General features: G+C 31.2%; 1 protein-coding gene across 3 annotated transcripts in view; it reads left to right on the top strand.

The window, feature by feature from the left end:
• Window positions 1-698: 698 nt before the first annotated feature.
• nSMase (neutral sphingomyelinase) overlaps window positions 699-25,070 on the top strand; it is a 50,413-nt gene continuing 26,041 nt past the window's right edge. The window contains exons 1-4 of one of the 3 annotated variants that reach the window (XM_085820664.1): window positions 699-908; window positions 7,716-7,812; window positions 13,083-13,159; window positions 22,456-22,639. In XM_085820664.1, coding sequence (XP_085676790.1) covers window positions 865-908; window positions 7,716-7,812; window positions 13,083-13,159; window positions 22,456-22,639 — 402 coding nt within the window. In that variant the 5' untranslated portion in view covers window positions 699-864. The remainder of the gene's footprint in view (window positions 909-7,715; window positions 7,813-13,082; window positions 13,160-22,455; window positions 22,640-25,070) is intronic. The other 2 variants (XM_085820663.1, XM_035362713.2) reach the window with 2 other exon arrangements.

The raw sequence follows: 25,070 nt of genomic DNA, 5'->3' as shown, positions 1-25,070 counted from the left end.
TGAAGACAGTTAAATAACTAAAGTTTTAAGATTATTCCGTACGTCAAAATTTCTGTTTATACATATTTATATAACAATAACAAGAAAAAAATAGCCAAAGTCAAAATATAAAATAAATTCAAAATACTAAATTTACTAAATTTAAAAGGCTCAAAAGGTTGCAGTAGTATAAAACAGTCAATAAAGATTTAAATTTGTCTGTTAATTAATTAATAAGCAATTAAAAATGAAAAATTCACGGTCAGCAAATTTAAATGTTTATTTACGTATTGATTAATAATAGAAACCTATTTTTTGCTCTGCAGCATTTGATCTTTTTTTTTTTTTTTTTTTTTGCTGCAGGCTGAAATTGTTATTTGAATTCAGCAACAGCCTTGATAGTCTTTGCAAAATTCGTTGTAAATGTTTATCTACGTATTTGGCTTTGACGTTTATTATTATTTGTTAGTCCAAATCTTAATATTCTTTACTTATGAAGAACAATAAAGTCTCGTGGACACCCGAACGTCAGTAGTGGTCTCTTTATAAACTCAGCAGAGCATGAAAATAAAACCGCAGCTTTCTCAAAACGGATGTGTATGTACATTCTTTAAATACTTTTCCTTATGGTCGTTTGCTAAAGTAAAAGTGGAAGAGATCCTTGCTCTTGCTGGTTCTATGACCGACATTTTTTTGACCTTGTTTCTCCTAACGACCGACAGAGGGCAGTAGTAAAGAAAGTGGTTTATTTCGTGTTGGCTACGCGGGAGACTGACATCATGATATTAAGCGATATTAATATACCAATTATTTTCGTAATAAACGAATTGTATTGCGTAAAATAAATTTTTAGATTTAGGTGAAAGTACCGGCTATGATACAGGAATGAAGATGGATGTAAAATTGAAAATTTTCACGTTAAATTGTTGGTAAGCTGTCTGTTTGTTTATAATGAAAGTCTGACAGGTGTTCACAAAGTTTTCGTATGTAAACAAAAATTATTTCACCATGTTAAAAGCTATATGAACTATAAATTCAAGTTTAATAGAACTAATGATTTAGCAATTAAAATATTTGGAAAGAATTTTAATATAAAGCACAGTATAATGAAGTACCGATATGCCATTGTAATAATCCACATGGACAACATTGTAATGTTTAATATCTTGAAAAAAAAAAAAAAAAAAAAAAAAAAAAATCAATATTCAAAATATGGAATTGTGTTATGGATAAATTTACATTTCAAGGAGAAGAAATATAATTTATTAATCTTTTAATATAATTTGCGGTTACTCTGTTTCTGCCTCTTTGTAAAATTTTAAACCTAATTCTACTTTTAGAATAATATTGAATTTGTACAGTAACATGAAAACGGAGATTATATTTACATTTGTTACTTACAGACTTGTATTTGACATTTTTTTTTATATTACTATATTTCAATCCTGAGTATGAAATTTTATTAAATACAAGTACTGATAATCATTTATTTCAATCCTGAGTATCAAATTTCATTAAATGCAAGTATTGCATACTATATTTCAAGTATTAGTTATGTGTATGTTTCTAACAATATTAATGTGTAAAAATTCATCTGTATTAAAATTAAGATATATACCTTCATCTTTCAGCAGGGGGGGGGAGGCTATATAACTTAAAACAAGTAACAATTTACAAGTTACAAACAAAACAGAACAAGTTATATTATATATATATACTTGTATTTGACATTTTATTTTTTACATTACTTTATTTCAATCCTGAGTATGAAATTTTATTAAATACAAGTACTGATGAGCATTTATTTCAATCCTGAGTATCAAATTTCATTAAATGCAAATATTGATAAGCATATGGAAGTATTCCATACTATATTTCAAGTATTAGTTATGTGTATGTTATTAACAGTATTAATCTAATGTGTAAAAATTCATCTGTATTAAAATTAAGATATATACTTTCATCTTTCAGCAGAAAAAAAAAAAAAAAAAGCTTTAACTTAAAACAAATTAACAGTTTACAGAATTTGAAATCTTGGAATTTTAAGTGTTACGAAGTGTAACATGTTAGATTTTCTTAATTTAAAAATTTTTCATGATAATAGCAAAATTACGTGTGTTGATAAATATATTTTGCATCATTTAATGTTGATTAATATCCTAATAGCTTAAACTGTCAGTTAGTTAAATAGTTAAATATGATTATATTGTCAAATTATTAGGACCAATGCAGTTTATTAATGCATTTAAATTTGAAAATGTAACTCTTTCACTTGAATGTAATATCCTCTTATGATTGATTTTATTGTATCAAGGCCTATATGAGTTCCACTGGGGTTGACTGGGGGTTATGCCTCCTTTGATCACCTCTATGAATTGGGGCATTATAACCATGTAAGGCAACTTAAATGTAAGCCAGGTCTCTAAGCCCCATCTCTCCAGTGTACTGTTTCAAGGCCTCTCATTTAATTTTTAATATTACTTTTGTGTCTTTGAGTATTGTTAAAATGCATTAATGATATTAAGCTGTGTATCTTGTATGCTGATGTAATATGTTAAATTTCAGACTTAATGGTAAATACAAGTTAATTGGAAAACTGTATTTTTCTTTCTTTTTTCAGTTGTAGGCATTAAAAATATTTCATATTATATAAAGAAAGATAAATGTGTTTTTTATCATTTATTGCTTGTGACAAAGTGGTATGGTATGTTTTTTAACATTGAAAGAAATATTATATAATGTGAAAATAAAGCTTTTTGTGCTTCTTCAATCGTATCATATATGTACCTTGTTTATTTGGGAGGAGCAAACAAGAGACTGCTAATTTAACTGTTGATTATTTTAACAGTTACTTCTTGAGTAAAATCTAGTGGCATTAAAAATGTTCTTGTAAAAAAAAAAAAAAAAAAAAAAAAAAAATTATCATCACATGTTTTTGTATAAGTGTGATTTTTCAGAATAATCATCAAAATAACTATGAATGCCATCCTGATATTACCACATATGTAATAAAATTAACCCTTTGAGTGGCATGATTTTTTGGGATCTGCTTATAAAAACTTGTATTTAAACAGCTATTATTAGCCAAATATGTATTATTTATTTTAATGTCTGTTTTCGTAAAATTCCATTCAATAAAATAATATTTACATATCAAAATAAGTAAAAAAGGGAAATATTTTAAATTATAAGCTAATATATACCAAATGACAAAAAATTTCATGACCAGAAAATCCACTTAGAGATTTAATATTTTTTAAGCAAACGGTGAGTAATACTGATTACCAAAACGAATTGACAGATAAAGTAAAATGTTGTTATCCCAGGATAAGGAGGTTTCAAAATATATCATTTTCTTATTAATCTGATTGAATTTTTTAAAAAGTTATCTATTATAGAATAATTATCCAAATTTTACTTTTGTGTTCTATTCATAACTTGTTTCCTGTGGTTTTTAATATATCACATAATGTAGAAACCACTAGGCATTTTATTTTGAAACAGGAAATGTGAAAAATGTGCAATGAGCACTCTGGGATTTGAACTCCAGACTTCTTGACCACCAGCCGAACATGCTTTCAAGTATACCACAAAGGTGCGTGCTAAGGAGGGAGAAAATACCTGTACCCTACTTATAACTGAGAGGGAGAAGACCCAGTTGCCAAATCCTGGTGGTGACAAATTGTTTTGCACCTTTTAGTTCAAGCAACACTTTAAAGATTATTAAGCACTTTATTTTGGGGGAGGAAATGTGAAAATTATGAAATTCCCTTGCCGGGATTTAAATTCCGGACCTTCTGATTGCCAGCCAGGTGTGCTTCCAGTTACACCTGAAGGCATGCATCAAGGAGGAAGGTACCTTACAGTAAAAACTGCCAAAGGAAATACATTAAACAAACTTTGGTTTGTGTAGCCAAGAATAATTTATATTACTAGAACTTTAAAATTCATATACCATATGTACTCAATAAGAATATAAAATTATAAAAATATAATTTTTTGCTGTGTTTTTGTTTTAAAATAGAGCATATTACTTGAATGCACTCTGTATATTGAGTATGTGTCAAAAGTTTGTTCAAGAAGAAAGAATCAAAATAGATCAAAAGTTCTAGACAGATGTAGCACAGGGGGTAGAAGAAAAAGTATTGCAGTAATAAGTTAAAAATTGCTTTTTGTTTGTATTATTAAGCTTTCAACAGTGCTTATTTATGTATTCAAGTTCATTATTTATTTATTTACTTATTTGATTATGCATATGAGAGTTATCTAACCAAGGAAAGGCATATTTACACGTATGGTTTCCTAATGGAAACTGGCTCATATTGACATTACACATGAAAAAAAACCATAAAAACACTCATGCAGCCAACTAGTATGTTGGGATTGAAGCTTCTGGTCTGTACAGTACTTTCTAATTATCTATATCTCCTTCCAAAACATGACTAACTCATTACTGGCTGATTTTCCACCAAGCTAATAAGTGAAAGGCAACAACTATTTTGAAAATAGCAGTGCACTAAGAATTCTCTTAAAGAGCAGTGATCAATAAAAATAAAAAAGGAAGGAATATCTGTAGTAAGACGCTTATCTTTTTGAGAGATTTTTTTATTTAATCCTTTTTTGCACCATTATTGCTGCCATGCTCCCACGCACACAACAATCTATTTTTTACTTATTGGAAAATATCGGAGAATTACATGAATTTGGCATTATGCATGCTACTGTTCTACCCAAGTATACAATGATCTATTTTCATTAAAAAAAATCAGAGAATGGTGCAAACTTGACATCACACACAAATTTCAATCCATAAAATTCAACCGTTTAAGAAATGTAGTTGTATGAGAATTTTTTCAATTTCCACTGTTGGGCAAAATGCCATGGTCTGAAGAAGTACAATGATTTCTTTTTCATTAGCTGGCAAACACCACAGTTCCATTATGACTCCTTACAAGAAAAAGAAAAATGTATTGGATGCAAAAACAGACACTAATTATAAAAATGAGTCATTAGTGGGCATACTGAAGGGAAACCTAGTTTAATTTTCTCAATCTAACATCGTTGCATACTGACTTTGAATTTTGACTACACCCATACTGAATCCAATTTTGTCACTCAAGAGCACTCTACCAATTATGTGTATGTTGTGGTGCAGTGACAAGACATTAGCGACAAACAGGCTGTCACTTGGGTTGATCTTTGGAATATGGTAACTGGTAGTTTGGCGACATTTTGGAGGCAATAAAGGTTACTACCTAGGACTTTGGTAATAATGTGAGAAGCACTCAGTTCCGATTACGCATTATTTTGTGTGAGGGGAATGAGAGATCATGAGATATGTCATGTGACATTAATGGACGAATTACGGTTGTTTAATTGGAAAAGGGGAGAAATCTGGAAATGTCGTATTTAGCTATATTCTGTGTTGTGTAAAACGTGACATTAATGGACGAATTACAGTTCTTTAATCGGAAAAAGGGGTTAATTTGGAAAAGCTTCATTGTGTGTTGTGTGAAATAGTGTTGATTAATTTTTGGATTGCATGGCGCTATGTAAAGTGAATTGTAAATTTTTAATGTGTTTATCTGATAATAAGTTGAGATTGTGTGAAAGGAAGGATATTACAAGTTTAAATGGCGGTGCAAGAAATATGGTGAAAATGGACATTTTGTGAAAAGGGAGTGTAAGGAAGGGTACGTGGTTTGCTGAAAGTAGTTTGAGTATAGGTGAAATTTTATTAATTTCTTATTACTTGGTGAATAGACTTCCAGTTGACTACTGGATTTAGGATTTAGAAATTAGCAGTAGTACTGCAGCGACGTAATGAAGATTCTGAAGAAGATTAGGTAAGTTAGTATTTTTAATCATTTGAGGATATTATTTTTATGCATTGTTCTAAATGTAAGGAGTAAATAAATTGAAATGGTATTATTTGAAAATTGTTATTAGCAATGATTTAGTTTAAAGTAATTAGGATTGTAATGTTAATGTATGTGCTTATTTATATTTGAAGTAGTGTTTTTTAATTTAATTATATTTTAATTTAATGATCGTGATTTTGTGAGTTATATGTTTGTAGTATTTTGGAATATGTTTGAGTAGTATACGTTGAGTGTTTTCATGCATTTTCGTGAAATTTTTCTAATTTATGAGAAAAAAGCAGTGTACATGGATATAGTGAAGAGTGTGCACAATGCCATTTTTCTGCAATTCTGGGATGTTTTTTTAAGTAAAAATAAGTCGATGTGTACATGGTTTAGTGATATTTTAATTAAATGATAGTTATTTTGTGAATTTTATGTTTGTAGGAATTTGGTATACGTTTTAGTTGAAGTAAACGTCCATGGAAATAATTTAAATATTTGACACTAAGTATTTGTAATGTTTGCGGTATGAATTCGTTGGTGACGTTTATAATATAATAGATAATTTAGAGGTAAAAGTTTTTAGATATTTTATTTATTTTATACGTGGAAATGTTCATATTTGGAAAGGGTATATACTTTTTCGCGATAAGGTAATTTCATATATGTTCTTTTTATCGGGTCTAAAGATTCAGAAAATTGTCATGCATTTTCGTGAAATTTTTCTAATTTATGAGAAAAAAGCAGTGTACATGGATATAGTGAGGAGTGTGCGCAGTGCCATTTTTGTGCAATTCTGGGATGTTTTTTTAAGTAAAAATAAGTCGACGTGTACATGGTTTATGTGTATGTGTTATTGTGAAAAACGCGCAAGGAGTTTGCGATTGTGCACTTTTTCCCAATTTTGCAGTGAATATTTGTCATGATTAAGCAGTTTTGTTAGATAAAATTTCTAGTATAAGTGTAATTTGGCTAGTAGATTGTTGGAAAAAGTGTTCAGTAAATAAAAAGAAAAGAAACATGTCTTTACTTCGTGAAGACAAAATGGCGGCGGGAAAAAAAAAAATAGAGGGTTGCTGTAGCAGAGTTGGTCGCCAAATTTTCGCCAAGAAATCGCCAAGTTACCGTAATCCAAAGATCAACTGTCACTTGTTCCTTGCTGGGTGCCAACAATCTGTGGGGTACCCATTTGCTCAACTTGTGCATCTTCATGTGGGATGCAAATGAAGTCGACTTTTCCTCAAAAATCATGAAACATTTGGCAAGATTACCATAGGCTTGACTTCTGTCCTCCTCTGTGACTGTCTTGCCATCCAGTACCTATATTTGTCCACTGGAAAAATAAAGGTTGAGATCTCCTGGCCTGAATTTCTGGAATCAAAGCCTGGTAGTACATTTACTTAAAACATCCTTTGCCATCCAATTGCCTGACGTATTCAATTGAATTGATATGGCTGCTGACAGGCACACTTCAAAGCTGCACAGCAAGTAACTATGAATGAGCTATTTAGATACTTTTATATCTTTTCAACACTGGATAAGCTAGGGTTGCTGTATGTATAAAATGTACTTATAATTAGTGCTGGTCAATGGTTACACTTACCCTCCATTGCCTTTCTGATGCATAGGTCATTTTGTTTAATTTTTGTGAACACTTCATCAAATGTGGTGTCAAAAACAGCAAGAATTTTTTTTTTTTTTTTGGTTACCTTGTAGTTTTTTAATGAAATTTAAACTAAATTGGTTTTCTCTGCATATCTATGTAATAAACTTGATCTGTGTTTGTTAATATCAAACTTTATATGATTTATATTGTTATCTTTAAGGCACTTCATTTTCAGTATTTGAATATTTTTTTCATGCTTTATGTAGGGGCATTGTGGGGATAAGCAGGCACAGGAAACAGCGGATGGAAGCTATTGCATCTCACATCGCATCATCAAATTATGATTTTGTGTTTCTTCAGGAGGTATGCTTATAAATTTAATTCTTCAAAGTATTTTCTCAATTATTTCTCAATATGTTTTTCAAGTTTTTTTTTTTTTATAGGATTGGCCAAAACGTGTTTGGAAAAAAAAAAATAAAAGATTTTCAGAGTATACAGTACAAAGTCCAGAATGCGGACTTCTGAGATCTGAAATGATCTATAACCCAGCCCTCTGTATCACCAGCAATCATTTTTTTTGGATGGGGGGGGGGTTTAATGCTTTCAAATTGATATTTTCCGTAATAAAATGCATAAAGAGACCCAATTCTTAATTTCACTTCAGCACTGATGCCAATGTGGCAAATCATTATTTATTATTATTATTATTATTATTATTATTTTTACTTTCATCACTGCATCAAAACACTGCAACTTGTGAAATGACTGGTGCAGTAATGTCTAACATTAAAAAAAAAATTAATATTAGTAATTGAATGCCAAAAAACATGGTAACCTTATGTTGACATTATGCTTTGTGATGATTAGACTTCAGCTAACTCCACTGTGAAGTGTGGAGTGTGTTGTTCACAAGGAGAAATTTAATATAAATTTTGGTACTTCTTTGTTATAGCGGTCCGTCGAGATTGAATGGCCAATCAACTGAGATATCTCGCCAAAATCTGGCTGCATGTTCTTATACGTTGCCACATGATCATGTATTAGCACTGGCTACGTGTTCTTATACCTCGCCTCGTAATCATATATCGGCACCTTGTTGCATTTTTGCTTTTGCTGCATGTTCTTATATTATTCATTTCTTATGAGGTTTTTGAATTCACATTGTTTATTTCAAAATATATTCATTGCTTTGTGTGTATGTGTGTGAACATGACATTAACTGTCCTTAATTTATCAAGTAATAAGATGGATAAATAAATGATACTCATAGGTTAAAAGATTACATTTAATGCTGTTTGAATGTAGAGTACCTGATTTATTAGTTAGCCTAGGACTGGTGCCAAAGCTGGTTTGGTTGTACTAGACAGCAGAATTTAGAGAGACATTTTTAGCATTTAGAGAAGCAGCAAGCAACAAAATAAAAATCTTCAGAATTTAGGGAAGCTATTGGGATGCAAAATTTAGTAGCATCAAAATTCTTAGAATTTAAGGAGGCTCTTAGCAGCAGAATTTCAGACCTACAGAAACTCATTGGGTTGCCAAATGTCAAATGCCAGCCATGTATAAGCTTTAAGTATATGTGGGAATTTATTTATTCGAAACTCAGATAAGTATGTGCAATAAATTTTTGTAAGTATAATAAATAACAAAAGTAATGTGATTCAGATTTAAGTTTGTCAGTGTGCAGTAGAAGCAAAACAGAATTTTGCGGAGCAACATGTCTTGGTAAAAATATATTTCAGGGTACCCTTTGGTGAAATTTGGTGCCATTCCTGTTTACATCCGATGCCTTCCCCTATAAAATGGTGTCCAAAACATGATTAAAACAAAACAAAAAAATAATGTCAATAAACTGCATTTTAAATCAAACAAGGAAATATTATAAGAATGGAAATACATGTTATCTAATCTACGCAGTACAAAAAGGAAATATGAAGTTACCTTATTTAAAAATTTCTGTTTCTTCGATATGTGCGACACACAGAATTCCTTAACAGCATCCAAAACTATTTAAAATTATCTAAACTAGAATCTGTATACTGCCATCACCACATAAATTTACAAAAAAGTATCCTCCGGACTGTCCATAGCATTTCTTTCGAAAATCTCTTCATTACACCCCATATACCTTCCATATCGTTGATAAGAGCTCCGGTTTCCAAATCCTTAAATCTTGCTGCGTAATTTACTGAGAGGTGAATGAAGCCATTTAAGTCTTCATTTGCATACCAATCAATCAATGTTTTCTTTCCCAATTGTTCCAAAGTGTACAGAAACTTCAGGTTAACTGTACAGTATAAAGTCCGAAATCCTGACGTCCATTATCCAGAATGATCTTTAATCTCGACCTGAAAACCATCAACAACGTTTTTCTTGTAAGCATGCACATTTGATTTCCCCTCTGTGCATAATAAAACATCTGGAGAGTCCTGATTCTTAATTTCACTTTGACACTAAATAAAATACTTTGTTATTGAAGAAACAACTATTTTAGCATAAATTTGTAAGATCAGTAATTTAGCTCCGTTGCTGTGTATCTGCTTGGCTCACATCTCAAACCGAAACATTCCACACAGATACATCATTGATCTGATGCCAACCTGGTGAATCATTATTTATTATACTTTCCTTTCATCGCTGCATGTTTATCAAAATATGACAACTTGAGTAATGACTTATGTACCGATGCCTAAATTTTTTTTATGTTAGTAATTGAATAATAAAGTAATATGGTAACCTCTAATGTTGACATTATGCTTGGCGATGATTACAGATTTAAGTTAAATGTACTAAAAGGTGTTGACGAGGAAAAATTTACCCAAAATTTCTTTCCATATGCCAAAAATAGATTTTTTTTATAGATACTTATAGACCCAAAAATTACATTTAAAGCTATTTGAATTGAGAATAACTGAATTGTTATTCACATAAACTCAGAACCAACGCCAGGGCTTGTATGGCCTTACCGAGTTGCAGAATTTAGGACCCACAGAGACTACATAAGGCGGTAAGATATCTATCACCGGCTCTTAATAAGGCTTAAGTATATGTGGGAATTTATTTATTCAGAACTCTGATAAGTCTTAAGCATGTGCAAGAAATAGACATAAGTACAATAAATAACTAAACTAATGCAATTCAGGCTTAATAGTCTCAGTGTGTGATAGAAGCAAGATAAAATTTCACTGAACAACTTGTCATTAGTCGCCGATCTCATTATAAATAGCGAAATATGTATAGTACAGAATAGCTAAATTTGATGATGATAGCCGCTAATTTTTAAGGCTTTCGGATATCACAAAACAAAGGTGAAATTTTCCAATTAGCGGATTTTGTAAAGAAATGTGGAGAAACGGTAATAAATGAAGATGATATAAAAGAAGTTTTTCGTTGTGAATACAATGCTTCTCAATCATCAATTAATTAATGAATGGCGAAATCTGGAGTATGGCTCTAGATCCAGAAAATGCCACTACCGATAGTGAAGAAAGTGACAGAGAAGTTACTAAAAACAAGAAAATTTCGATTGACAAGTTAATCGGAATTCTCGAAACATCAGTTACAGAATTTCAACAATGTAACTGAACAAGAGATTATGGCTGTCTACAGAATTAAAGAGAAAGTATTAGCACAAAAAAAGAAGCAACTTAAACAACTTACATTGAAAGAAATGTGTAATAAGGTAAACAAATAAATATTAAGCTTTTTTTTTTTTTTTGTAAATTTTGATACCCTATCATAAATACTTCATTATTTCATAAATCACTTCATATTTTTAATTTTATGATTTCTACATGCCATCTTACTAGATTTAAACTGATGATCTAATATCTGGAAAAATCTCAAATTCGGAATCGCCAAACTCCCCACGAGTCCAGATTTCGGTCTTTGTACTGTACCACCAGCAGGCATTTTATGGTGTAAAGTAGAAAACAAGCAATGTACTTCCTAACCAAAATCCAACTCATATATAAATTCTTACAAATATTTTCTCAGCAGTCAAAATCACATCAATCATGCATTACAACCAATCACATCATAACAGGGTTTCCATAACATTCAACTACTCAGGTTATCATAAATGAAAAAACAACTTGGTGATAATCCAAGGGGTACCCTAAACTATAAACTAACCCATGCCTTTAGTTGTCAATCTCATGATACATTACCATTAGTGTATATTGGATGCTAGCTAAGCTTTCTGATGATGCCAGGTAATTTGATAGCTTTCAGATATTACAAATAAAAAGCAAAATTTTCCAGTAAATGCAATTTGTGAAGAAATGTGGAAAAGAAGTAATAAATGAAGTTGTGATAACAGAAGTTTTCATTACGATGACAGTGCCCCAGTCATCAATCAATTAACGGATGGTGAAATTCGTGGTATGACTGTAAATGCAGAAAATATCGCTGCAGATATTATAGATAGAGGTGATAGAGGTTGATAGAAAAATTTCGATTGACAATTTAGTGGGAATTTTCAATGTGACAATAACAGGATTTGAACAATGGAATTTTATAACTGAATGAGAAATTATGTCTCTTTATAAAATTAAATGGAAAATATTAGCACAAAAAAACAAAGCAAATTAAACAACTTTCATGGGGGGGAATTTTAATAAAACAAATAAATATGAATTTTTTTAACATTTTGATTCCTTTGTCACAAATGCTTCATTATTTCATAAATAAGTATTTCATATTTTTCATTTTATAATTTCAACATATCTTACTAGATTTAAACGGATGATCTAATGTCCAGAAAAATCTGAAATCCAGAATCACTGAAGTCTCGATGAGTCCAGATCTCAAACTTGTATTGTATTTTCTTTTGTAAAGAGTTTCTCCAAAAATATTTTTTGTTAATCTGCGGATTATGGTAACTAAAATTTGGTGACCAATCCTGCTACAGCAACCTGCTAGTTTTTTTTTTTTTTTTTGGATGTGATTTTGTTTTCACGAAGTAAAGGCATTTTTTTTTTTTTTTAACTCGGCATTTTTTTCCAAAATCTGCTAGCCGAATTACGCTTATGCTAGAACTTTTCTTGAACAAAAGGGCTTAATCATGACAAAGATTAGGTGCGAAATTGGGTGCAGAATCGCCCACTGCTTACCGCGTCTTTAAGAATCGCACATACATGGTATCATCCGTATACATGCCAACCTTTTTCACTTAAAAAAAATCCCAGAATTGCACAAAAATGGCATTGCGCACACTCTTGACTTTATCCATGTACACTGCTAAAGTCCTAGCTAGTAACCTTTATCGCCTTACCAAAATGTCGCCAAACTACCTGTTACCATATTCGGAAGATTAGCCAGTCGCCAAACTACCTGTTACCATATTCCAAAGATTAGCCAGTCGCCAAACTACCTGTTACTATATTCCAAAGATTAGCCATATTTTTTTTTTTTTTTTTTTTTTGGTAACTGTAAGGTTGAAGATGTGTCTAAGTGAATTCTGCTTTAAATTATTATACTATAGGTTTTGATTCGGTATTAATCATGTTTTCTGTTTTCATTACTTATTACCCTCAATAATTTGAAAGTTAATGAGCGCATCTGAAAGACAGTATATAATTCGGTCCTGATAACAGAACAGTACCTATTGTTTTTATATTTTAATACTTTAGGTATGGAATGACAAAGACTTCCAATTAATATGCAAGAAAGCTGCTGCTGTTCTTCCCTTTTCACATTATTTTCATAGGTAAGTTCAACATATATATATTTTTTGATTGATTTTGCTGTGTAAGAAAAAACTATTTTTTTGTTTTGTTTCTGAAGTTGTAAAATATATGAGAGATCTAAAATTTGTCTTTGTGTTGATTTTTGTACTCTAAGCTGAATTTAAAGAATACATATCTTTCAAATGTTCATGAGAATATTTTCTTTTACAAAGTTTCTCTTAGAATATGCAGTTCTTTGACTTATTATTTTGGCTTGCATAATGGTGAATTTTGTGCCAAAAATGGCTGCTACACAAAGCCAAAATAACAGCACAAAGAATTGCACAAACTTGGTATCCATGTACACATCGACCTATTTTCACTTAAAAACAAATTACCAAATTGCACAAAAATTGCATTTAGCACTCTCTTGACTTTATCCATGTACACGTCGACCTACTTTCACTTAAAAAAATATCCCCATTGCACAAAAATGGCATTGCGCACTCTTTTAACTTTATCCATGTACATGTCGACCTATTTGCCTTGCAAAAAAAATCCCAGAATTGCACAAACTTGCATTGCGCACTCCCTTTACTTTGTCCATGTACCTATCGATATATTTTCAATTAAAAAGTCAAAGGTGCACCAAATTCTACAATATAGGCAAACAAAAAATACATAATCTCAATAAAATACATTTTAAACCAAATAATAAAATAACAAAAAAGGAAAAACATGTTATACATTTAAGCACTACCAAAAGCAAATATTCACTTACCATGATTTTCGAGTTTGCTTCGTACACTCAGAGCCACGTAAAAATGAAAATATCAATCATACTTATATGACTTTTTTCAAACAAGGTACTCTTTCTGATTGAACGCTTCACATAGTGACCATCTGAACCTTTCTTCCTACAAACCCATTCAAATCCATCTAAAACGGCTTTTCCATTCGACTAGACGCTTATCTTTCCTACGTACAGGACACTTATAATGGCTACTAAGTAAACCTTCATTTACACACCAGTCAATTAAAGCTCTTTTCCCCTTTTGCTGCAAATCGTACAGAAACTTCAAATTAATCTTGCTACATTCGACCATTGTACTGTCTAAAGAATCAAACCAACACACACCACAAAAACGTTTACAAAACATCCCATGATTCAACAGGGTTCATAGCGGTCCTTATAAGTGCTTATAAGTCCTTATATTTGAAAATAAAATATAAAGGCCCTTATAGGTGCTTACTTTTTCTTTAAAGCCCTTATTTTTTTGTTTTTAGTGCTTATTTTTTTGCTTTTAGTGCTTTTTTTTTTTTTTTTAATGAACGCGTTATTTTTCCCTGTACCAAAGCCAAAAGTTAATAAACAACTTTTCTTCCTAATATGGAATGTCGGATGGTGAGTCATACTCCCGGAAATAGCTTTTCCCCTTTTCTTTGCATTAGCATAACCTTTGGTGTGCACGAAGAGTACAGACAGGTGCCCATCGCTCTATTGGTCAAAGAATTGCGAAAGCAGTAGAAAATTCTGCTACATTCGGCATTCTTTTCCTCCCACCCAAATACTACACACGTTTGAATTTCTATCAAGATCTTAAAAATTTGCATTCTCGTTCTGCTTGGTCAGTTCATAGTCGTGTTTATTATGATCGTTATGCTTATATTATGAGCATATGTATGAATGTTTATAATAACATAGTTGCAGTAACTGCTGAAGTATAGTAAACTTCCAAAAATGGTTGTGTTTTAACACAGATTAGCTTTCTAAGGAATAATATTCGGAATGGCTTAAATAAAGGGAAAGTAATTGAATAGTCAAAATAATTTCATTTTTTTGGCCAGTATATTATACAGTACGAAGGTTGGGAGGTCTTCCCTTTCTCCATAAAATCTTGAATATTGAAACTGTTATAGTTCGCTGCAAAACATGCAACGGATTTTTTTTGGGGGGTCACCTTCCAATCTGGATTGAATAGGACTAAAAGTTCTGCGGTCTACCAACCTAAGCGAAGAATGATTCTATTCCAGAAATTTAACGCCGTCTGTTGAAAATTAGAATGAAAAACACCCCAGTTATTTAGTTCTTTATTCTCTCAATACCAGCAGTTGTTGATTCCGATTGTGTAATATCACGTAGGGAAGAATTACGGCGCACATATTGCGCAATAACGTTTGTGATATTTTGCAGAGATAATTAGTTTTGATGTTCATTCCGAGATATGTTTATGAACACTTAAAAGAGTTATACTGTGCTTGCTAAGCAGAATATTTTTTAGTTCCGTTGGTTTATTTTTATATGATGCACATATTGAAATGTCAAAAGCATTTATTTAGCAGAAAAATCTAAAGAGCGGCTACAGTCTACCCTCCCCTCCCCCTCCGCTCCTTCAAGTTACGCTCGACTGTCCGAATATTCGTCAATTTCCAAGTAAGCGGGTTAGTTAAGATTTTACTGTTAAAGATGACTGCATGAAGCAAATTTCTGTCTTCTGATTTCAGAAATGTTCCTCTTTTTTACTTAAATTACGTTGCTTGCAATATCTGTTAAAAGAAAACTGATATACAATGAAAATTTAGAAAATGTTTAGAATTTAGATTTAAATTATTTAAATATCAATATAAGTGGAAAAATAAATTGTATTTGTTATTAGGTTCCAAGCAAATACAATAAATATGCCTTATTATTGCTTATTTTTTCTATTTTGAACTGAAATTTCATCATTAAATCTTGTAATATAGTTTAGTTCTTCATAGTTTTTTTTTCCTCTTATTGTAAACTAGTTCTGTAAATTTAAGTATTATTTATAATTAAAAACAAGAAAAATTAATTATTTTCCATGGTTGAGGTAATGCTTATTCTCTCTTAATAAGTACATCATTTCTCATAATTTAAATTACAAGTCTAATTTTTAAGGTTATGCAGTTGTGTATGATGTAATTAGACAGGTGCTTATTTTTTTTTTTAAATGTGCTTGAAAAGTGCTTATAGGTACTTATTTTTTTAATTAAAATGTGGCTATGAACCCTGTTCAGAATTTCTCAGAATCATGCACCCGATTACGTCAGAATAGGTTTCCATAACATTCAACTGTTCAGGCTACCATAAATGAAACAACAACTTGGCGATAAATCAAACAAAAACTTGCCGATAAATCAAACATCTTCACCATAATACAAGGGGTGCCTTAAAGTCTACTCTTCTACTCTATTCGTTTTCGCTTATACACAGTGATAGCTTTTTGCTTAAAAATAATCCAATAATCACACAAATTTGGTATCATGCACACAGGGGCGTAGCTAGAGGGGGGCAAGGGGGGCATCTGTCCCCGGGTGCAGAATCCAAGGGGCGCCAAACTGATGTTACGACAGTTTAGAATTAAATGTTTTCCATCCTTGGCAAGCAGTAGGGGGCACGAAACCTTCAGTTGTCCCTGGGCGCTATGACTAACCCTAGCTATGACTCTGCATGCACAGATTTTGATCCATAAAATGTGATTATTTGTGAAATACAACATCATAGAATTTGAATTTTTGCATTCTGTATTGTTAGAAGAAATGCAACACTTTCTTTTTCATCAACCAGCAAACTGCGTAGTCCCATTGCGAGTCCTTACAAATAGTACAATGCAACAAAAACAAACACTAATAAAAAATCGCCATCCAATTTGAAGGTGGAAATCGTGTCTTGATTGCTGCGTGTGTGCATAGTAGTAGTAAACTGTATATTAATTCATAAAAGTCAAGTTGAAAACTTAACAACATTTACTTTCCTTCATGCACAATAATGCCACTTAAATGGGCAAAGAAGGAGTAAGGATTAAGATTAATAATTGACAGCCATTTTGATCGGGCAGAGGAAAGGAGACTCGGTGTGGACTGAGTGCATGCCTATTGCTTACTGATTAGTACTGGGCTCTCACCACTGACCTTATGTGACACTGCAAACGTTAAGCCAGTACAAATAGACAGAAATATTCTAACCGAGATGGAACACCTGGGTTACCTCATAAATACATAAATGCATTTGGCAGTGCCATAAGTTGCCTGTTGTACTGATGTAGCATGTTGTTTTGTGTACTTTTCAAGGGACTGTAGATAATCGGAAAGTACCAACATTTTTTAATTTACCTGTGGCTTATTTTCTTTCTTTCATAAACATATTCAATTTTGTTAAAAATGTGTAGTTGAAATTTAATAAAATTCTTAGGTTTGTTTTCATAATTCATAGAATAAGCTTTCCATTATAATTCAATGAAGTTTTTCACATGATCATCCAAATAGTTTCCAACTGAGAGAATTTGTGTTTAAAATGTGGGTTTATTTAGATGATGCTCAGTGCTAAATTATACTGTATTTTCTGCATATATTGCTAACTGTATTGAGATAAATTTGAATTTTGAGCATTTTTAAAAGCACTGTAATGGAGCATGTGCATGGATTTTCACTTTCAGCATGAAAGCTTGGAAAAATCAACGAATCTGTGTGTATAATGTTAAAATGTTACAGAGCACATCTGTACAAAAGATCTACATTTATTTCTCATTGTGGAAATTCGAATGATGCTGATGAAGAAATTGTCTTGAATAATATATTTGCAGTCAGTTTGCATTAAGATTAATTTTATGATCTATTTTGTCTTTAGCAATTAATTTAAAGAACAGACTGTCAACTGTAAATCAAATCACATCATCATCTGTTTTAAAGCTGGTAGATGAAACTAAATTTAATACCTTCCAAGATGTTAAGTCTAGTTCATCCTGAATGCTATACAATGAGCTTTTATGAAATGCAAGTTATCTTTTTTGAAATGCAAGTTATCTGCCATATCTCAACCAAAGATCATTCTTTCAGATATAATTTCAAATTATTTCATTCCCTGATCTAAAGAATTTAAAAAGAGGCTTAAAAAATTTGAGAAATGTTAAGAATTGTTTGTCGCTATTTGAAAATCCCTGACCTGTAGAAATAACAGAACTAGTTGTATTGAGATATGATTATGCAGCTCTATTTGACAGATTCATCAAGCTAAGAAAGATATGAATTTTAACCCTCTCGCTGCATATTAACCCTTTCGCAATGTCGCGGCGCGCAATGAACTGGAAGTTGATCTGTCAGCACTATCCTTATCTTCAGAGCAGATTTTTTTATTTTATTCGGCTTATAATTCCTTAATAAATGCAGTATTTCATCTCGACATACTCCATCTTTGATATGATTTAAATCAAATTCCTCGTCATTATAAATATCATGAATTCACATCAAATAGTTTTCTGGTTGCAATTTTCTAATTTCGACTATGCATAATGTGTGCTTTACGCATGCACGCTTTGAAAGAAATGTTTAATAAAGTAAACAAATAAATATTAAGCTTTTTTTTTTGTAAATTTTGATACCTTTTAGATCATAATTGCTCTTTATTTCATAAATTATGGTTTCATATTTTAAATTTTATATTTTCTGCATGCCATCTTACCAGATTTAAATTGATGATCTATAATCCGGAAAAACCAATAACCCGGAATCACCAAAGTCCCAATAAGTCCGGATTAAAGACTTTTGACTGTATATATATATATATATATATACTGTGCATGTTGAAAGTTTGAAGGCTTTTGTGAAAGTGCAGAAATCAAATATAAAAGAATTATTGGTTACAGCAAAACGTGATGGCTAGCTCTTTTAACAGTTTTAGAAAATATTTTAAAAATATACAAACCACTAAAATCATACTTTTTATCACAAGATAATCTTTTAATACTTTTTATCACAGAATCATACTTTTTATCACTAGTCCAAGAATATTGCAGCTCTTTTTTGAAAATGACACATCACAAATTTGGCTTCAGTTCATTCACAACCAAGCTACATTATTTCACAATGCTGTGAAAATTATTGAATGGGACAAAATTTCAATTATGGAAGTGGCAAATGAAATCAATAATTTAAAAATGAAATTGCGAGAATTGATAACGATTACGTTCCTTTAGTTATTCGAAAGGACATCACTAGGTTGGAAGAACAAGGTGCCAATAAACGACCTGATTTTCTGAAAGAAGTCAGAAAATTTTATAATAACTGCTTGGAATATCTTGAAGAACGGACAGTTCAATTCGAAGATACTAAAAATTTTCATTGAGTGACATTAAAAAAGGAAATTTTATGGGCATATGTGGAAAAATCTTTTTAATATATTAGTAACCATTTTCCGAAAAATAATATTTGCGAAAATGATCTTTTTGATGAGATGTCATTGGTAAAAAGATATGATACTGAAGAAAAAATTAAATGTTGGTTGTCTGCAAATGTGGGCACAGACAAAAAATGCACGGAGTTATTCCTTCATTTTAAACATAATAATATTCCTTATGAAAATAATTTGAAAACTGTAGAACACTCACTTTCCCTTCCAGGAACAAATGCAGCAACATAATGTGTTTTTTCGAGTATCAATAAAATATGGACAATTGAAAAAACACAGTTGAACATTAAATCTTTAAAATCTGTCTTAAGCGTAAAATATAATTTGACCAATTCATGTGAGAAATTTCAAAACATTTTAATAAATGATCCGAATCTATTGCAAAATATTCACTCGGATAAACAGATATGACTATGAAAGAAAATCATAATTTTTTAAATAAAATTTTTAATTAATTAAAAAACATATGCAAATTATAGTTTTTTATACAAATATTTTTATAGTTACCAATAGTTAATAATAAATATATTTTTGTATATTTATAGACAAATAAATGAATGTATAAGATAAAATATATTATTTTGAATTATTGGTCTGCTTTCAGAACTAAATTACAATTTTCATTTCATTCCATTTGTCTCGCTTTGTCTCAATGAAAATGCGGTCTCTTTAGCATACATTCATAGTTAGTTGATAGTTGATGGGGGACGTGTGCACCATCCCTTTACCGTAATGGTTAATTGGCATATGCAACCCGTCCACCTCTATCTTGAGCTAGATGGGCCACACAGGTGCTTTGCACCATACATCGAAACCCAGCGACCAGGTCATCCAGGTGGCAGTCCAAAAGACCAAAGAAGCCCCCAGAAGCATGTTCACACCAACCGCCCGTGCCTAGTATTTATTGAGTCAAAGTTCAACAAATACATGGCCAGACAAGGGCTCAAAAAATAGAATAAATAGATAAATAAAGGGTACATTTGTAGTTTTGACAAAGCATAAGATTACAAAGGTGCAAGTGCAAGTTTTGAATAAATACTATAATCACATAGACATAATTAGAACAAAACACATACAGATAGCAATAACAATAGAAAACCAAAGGAGTAAACACCACTACAAATCATTCTGAATTCAGTCCCAATATAACAGAGCAGTACCTTAATTTTTATACAGTGGTGCTATGAAATATGGTATATTATGTTGTGGCCCATGTAATGCAGCGAACGTATGAGCGTTGCTCAGCAGAATAAAAAGTTGAGTCTTGTTGGTCTGATTCTGCCAATAGAGGCAAGATTTTATTATTCCTTTAAAAATAGCCACCTTCATCAGATTTCTAAATTATACATCTTAATAAATGTATTTGATTTGAGATTTATGTGAAGTTCAGATGAAGAATAAATAAACCTGTGCACTGTTTCTTTTACATATATTTACTTTTCTTATTCTCAGACTTATTATTTATAAACGTATCATAGAAACATTCAAACAATTGAGTGGAAAGAAATTTTGTGTTGAATTATATTGAAAATCTAGAATATATTAAAGTGTAGTAAGCATTTTGCATTTCTTAGAAACTGGTCAGACCTATCATTACCGCAACATTTAGTGGTAGTTAAAATGAAATTATTTTTGATGTTTTAGTATATTGTATATGTTTGTATATGATACTAGTTATTTCTGAAACAAGTACTATAACTTAAAATGATTCTGCTCTTGCAATCTTCTAAACAGTACTTTATGCAATTAATGTGCCTTTTTTGTACAGCAGTTATTGTGCATTAGAGACAGTATAAGTATAGTTAATCTAAGAAAGATTTAAAATATATAGATGAGAATATCTTGCGCAGAGTACATGTTATTTTACATGCAAAGCTAGATGTATGCTGTTTTTTAAGTAATGCAGCACAGAGTGGATTACTGTCAGTTGGAAACAATTTTTTCTTCCGTTATATTAATATAAACAATAATTGGATGTCTAGATCTAATGATCTTAATGACTTAGATATTTTCTGTCACTTTTCCTATCCATTTCCCTACCCAAATGCAAATTTAGTTTCAGAATATTTATGCTGAGGATTTTGGACTGTAAGTCAGAGCATGTTTCTGTTTCTTGAAGTCATGTTACTAGGTTTCGCTAGCTTTGATAGATGAGAATTCCTTGGCTTTGCATTATATTTGCTGACATTTATATTTTTATGCTGGTGAGAAGTTTGAGCCAACTTCACATTAAATAAATTGTGTTCTACTAGACTTAGTTTTAATTCTTAATTTAAATCTTGAATTTGACTGGCTACTTTAAATCACTTCGCCACAAGTGGTGCCTGAGCTTGCCAAGCATAAGTCATGCATTTATGCTAACCCTCTCAGTGTTATTGATGGAAAATTCCACATAGAAGGCTGGCTTTCTTATTCATTTCACAGAAAATTTCTGCCAGCTTTTAATGTATCTAATTTCAATTTGGGTGTATATTGGAAGTAAAGGAATCAAGGTACAAAGTGAAAGAACCATTTTTTATATATAATTAAGAAAATACAATTTATTCAGGATATTCTGAGGAACTTTTGAAATTTCAGAGTTAAACTCATAATGCTTGGAGGGTTAAAGCTCTGATTTATTTTAAAAACCTCCATAAAACTTTGTCATTCTTTTCAGAAGAAACAATAATTCAAAGTCTGTTTGGACTTTGTTTATGCTACCAAAGAAGAGTAAACTCTGTAACAGAACCTGCTTCTTCAGCTGCAAAAATGTAAATGATAAAAGAGCCTGCAAGTTTATAAATATTATGTTGATTCTTGCTTCTTTAGCTCCTCTAGTAATTGTTATTTGGCAAGTTATTTTAATACAAAGTAATACAGTTGAGGGTTTATGTTTAGAAATAATTGAACATATTGAGACCTTAATTATAGTTTAATTAATCAGTATAAATAAAATTTTATGTTCTTATTTATTAATTTCAATAATACCTTCTTTCTCTACAAGTTTTGAACTCTGCTTTCTGTATAATGTTCAGTGTTCTGTTGTATATGTAATTAAAGTTTTATAAATTAATTAAAGAGAAATTTTGTATTTTATTGTAAAGTAAATTTTAGTTTTAATTGTAACTGCTTTTTTAAAATCTGCTTTCACAGTGGTGTGCTTGGCAGTGGTGTTTGTATACTTTCCAAAAATTGCATTGTTGATGTTGCACAGTTTCAGTATGCTCTGAATGGATATGCTCATAAAATTCTCCATGGGGACTGGTATGGAGGCAAGGTTGTAGGATTATGCAAGGTCATTCATCATGGTTTGAAAATAAATTTGTATGTAACTCATGTAAGTTATAAATTTAACTTCCTGTTTGCTATATCTATATATGTGCAGTATGATTTTAAAATCATAAATTTTCTAAATCATCATGTATATATGAACATATGCAAAAAGTTTAGAGTTTAATTCATTAAAAACTGAGTTATGTGGTGTTTGAGAGGAGAGACTATATTACTGTTTAACTTTTTGCATATATTATTTTCATATATTTATTTATTTGCTTATTTGGTTCTTGGATTATAAGTATAGAGAACATCTCTCTCACAAAACTTTTCCAATCAATGATTGTAATTTTGAAAAAAATTGAGCCGTTTCTCCCACCATTTAATCAGTGTCAGTTCCCTGCCTAATTATAAATAAATCATAACACTCTACAAATGATATTCTGGAGCAACTATGTAGACATTAGGTATTTTTGGAAGTAGGCAAGATGAAAAATTAGCAACGCTTTCGCCGGGATTCGAACTGCGGACTTCTGGAATACCGGCCCAGTGTGCAGAACCACTACACAATGAAGGCACGCTAGGATAGCGGGAGAAATACCTTATAACTAAACCAACAGTAAGAATGTATTTTTTCTTTTGCTTGCAATTTTTTACACTGCACATCCAAAAGCTTTCATTTATATAGTTTCATTTCATAATCAATTTTGCATGTTCGATTGTAAGGTAAAATACCTCACTCTGGGAAGAATGATGTAGCATCTTCCTCAGTTGTTGATAAACCAAAAATTATTAACATTTATAAAATGGAGGAAAATTCATTAAAATGTAGTGCGCTAATTGCTATCTTCTTGAATCATCTTAATTCAAAAGTTGTTGAAACATTTAAAAAAAAAAAAAAAAAAAAAGAATGACTCATTAATGGGTGGCCTGCTTTTGTAGCTTTTCTCATGATTAATGAACTAATCAGGAGATTGTTATTAGTGTAAACATCAGTTCAATTTTCAGAAATAAGAATGATAAATAATGGGTAATACAACAGATTTATCGAAATTGCATTGAAAATTAAACCACTTCATGCAGAACAGTAATTGTCTTATAGAATTGTAATGCATATCTTAAAATTAATTCAAAACTGCTTTGCTCTTATCTTTTTTTTATATGCAATCAAAATATGCAATCAAAAGTTTACCTCCGTGATGAGTGCATGCAAGATGCAGATTTAAACAGTTTATAGTTACTCTTGACAGTGTTTAATCCTTTGCGGCACACTATACGTTAACGTGGGAATTTCAACAAAAAAAGTTGCATGCAGTCTATTTAGTCCTAAAGGAGTATACAGGTACAATTTTGTAAAAATTGCACTTACCGTTTTAATTCTGTGGGTGTTCCATGAGGTGAAACACTGCGCCGCCAAAGCTTTTAAAAGTGCGACAAAGCGAGCATTGCAGTGAAGCATGAAAATGAGTAGAAAGAAGCGTTTGTATATAAATGAAAAACTCTGTATTATGGCTGTATACATGGTTTCCTGGATATGCACAATATTCTTAAATATATTGCATCATGAAAGAATATGATGCCTTTCATGATATTTTTCATCGATAAATGAGATAAATATCCATACACACAAATTTCCCTATTTCTTAGCTTCGTGAAATTGTTCAAAGCAAGTCACACCTTTTTGATGGAAGCACAAACCAACTACAATTAAAATAATTAACTACGATTAATATTAACAATACAGAAAAATAAGCCTATAATATATACATACACGAAAAATATCTACACAATTATTGAAAATAAACGGGAATGAGACTAAAAAGCGACAGCAAAAAATTCGCGCAGGTCTAAGTAAAGATGAGTCAAGCTACTAATAAAATTCAAAACTACTCCCAAAAAATTCGAGATGCCAATATTAGGGCTTTCATAACACAAAACACACCTCACTCTTCAATACTGCTTTGTTTGAATTCATTCCCCCCCAAAAAAAAACAACGGAAACAGAAAACGTAAACAACGGATGTTTTCTCTTAAGCACAGATGTTCTGATTCGTAACAGCATGAGATCGCTAAAGGCGCAATGTTCCCGCTAATGGAACACCCGGTTTTATTCAAGATTCTGCTTATGGTTTTTGTATGAAAGATTAAAAAAAATATAGAACAAATAATTTGGAGTACAGGCAGCAAAATTATGCGTAATTTTTTTTCCAAATAAAAATTTTTATATCATTAAAAAAATAGAGAAAATTACTTGAAAAAAAGTGGATTTTAATAACACATAATACAGTCAAAAGTCGTTAATTCGGACACCCATAATCCGGAATGATCTATAATCCGGACCTCAAAGCTACAAACTTTCTGCGCAAGCGTCGCGTTGATGCTAAGACCTTTACGGCTGCGAATATGCGTGTGCGCAAGCGCATAATACATTTACGCATGCATGTTTACTTTATAACGGATGGTATAAGCTAAGCTAAAATTATCTAATTCAGTTA

This window comes from Stegodyphus dumicola, chromosome 7 (genome assembly GCF_044657685.1).
Source record: "Stegodyphus dumicola isolate Sdum_Otavi_A_Nest chromosome 7, ASM4465768v1".
NCBI lineage: Eukaryota > Metazoa > Arthropoda > Arachnida > Araneae > Eresidae > Stegodyphus > Stegodyphus dumicola.
Note: the sequence above shows the minus strand (reverse complement) of the source record. Positions and strands in the feature narration are given on the sequence as shown.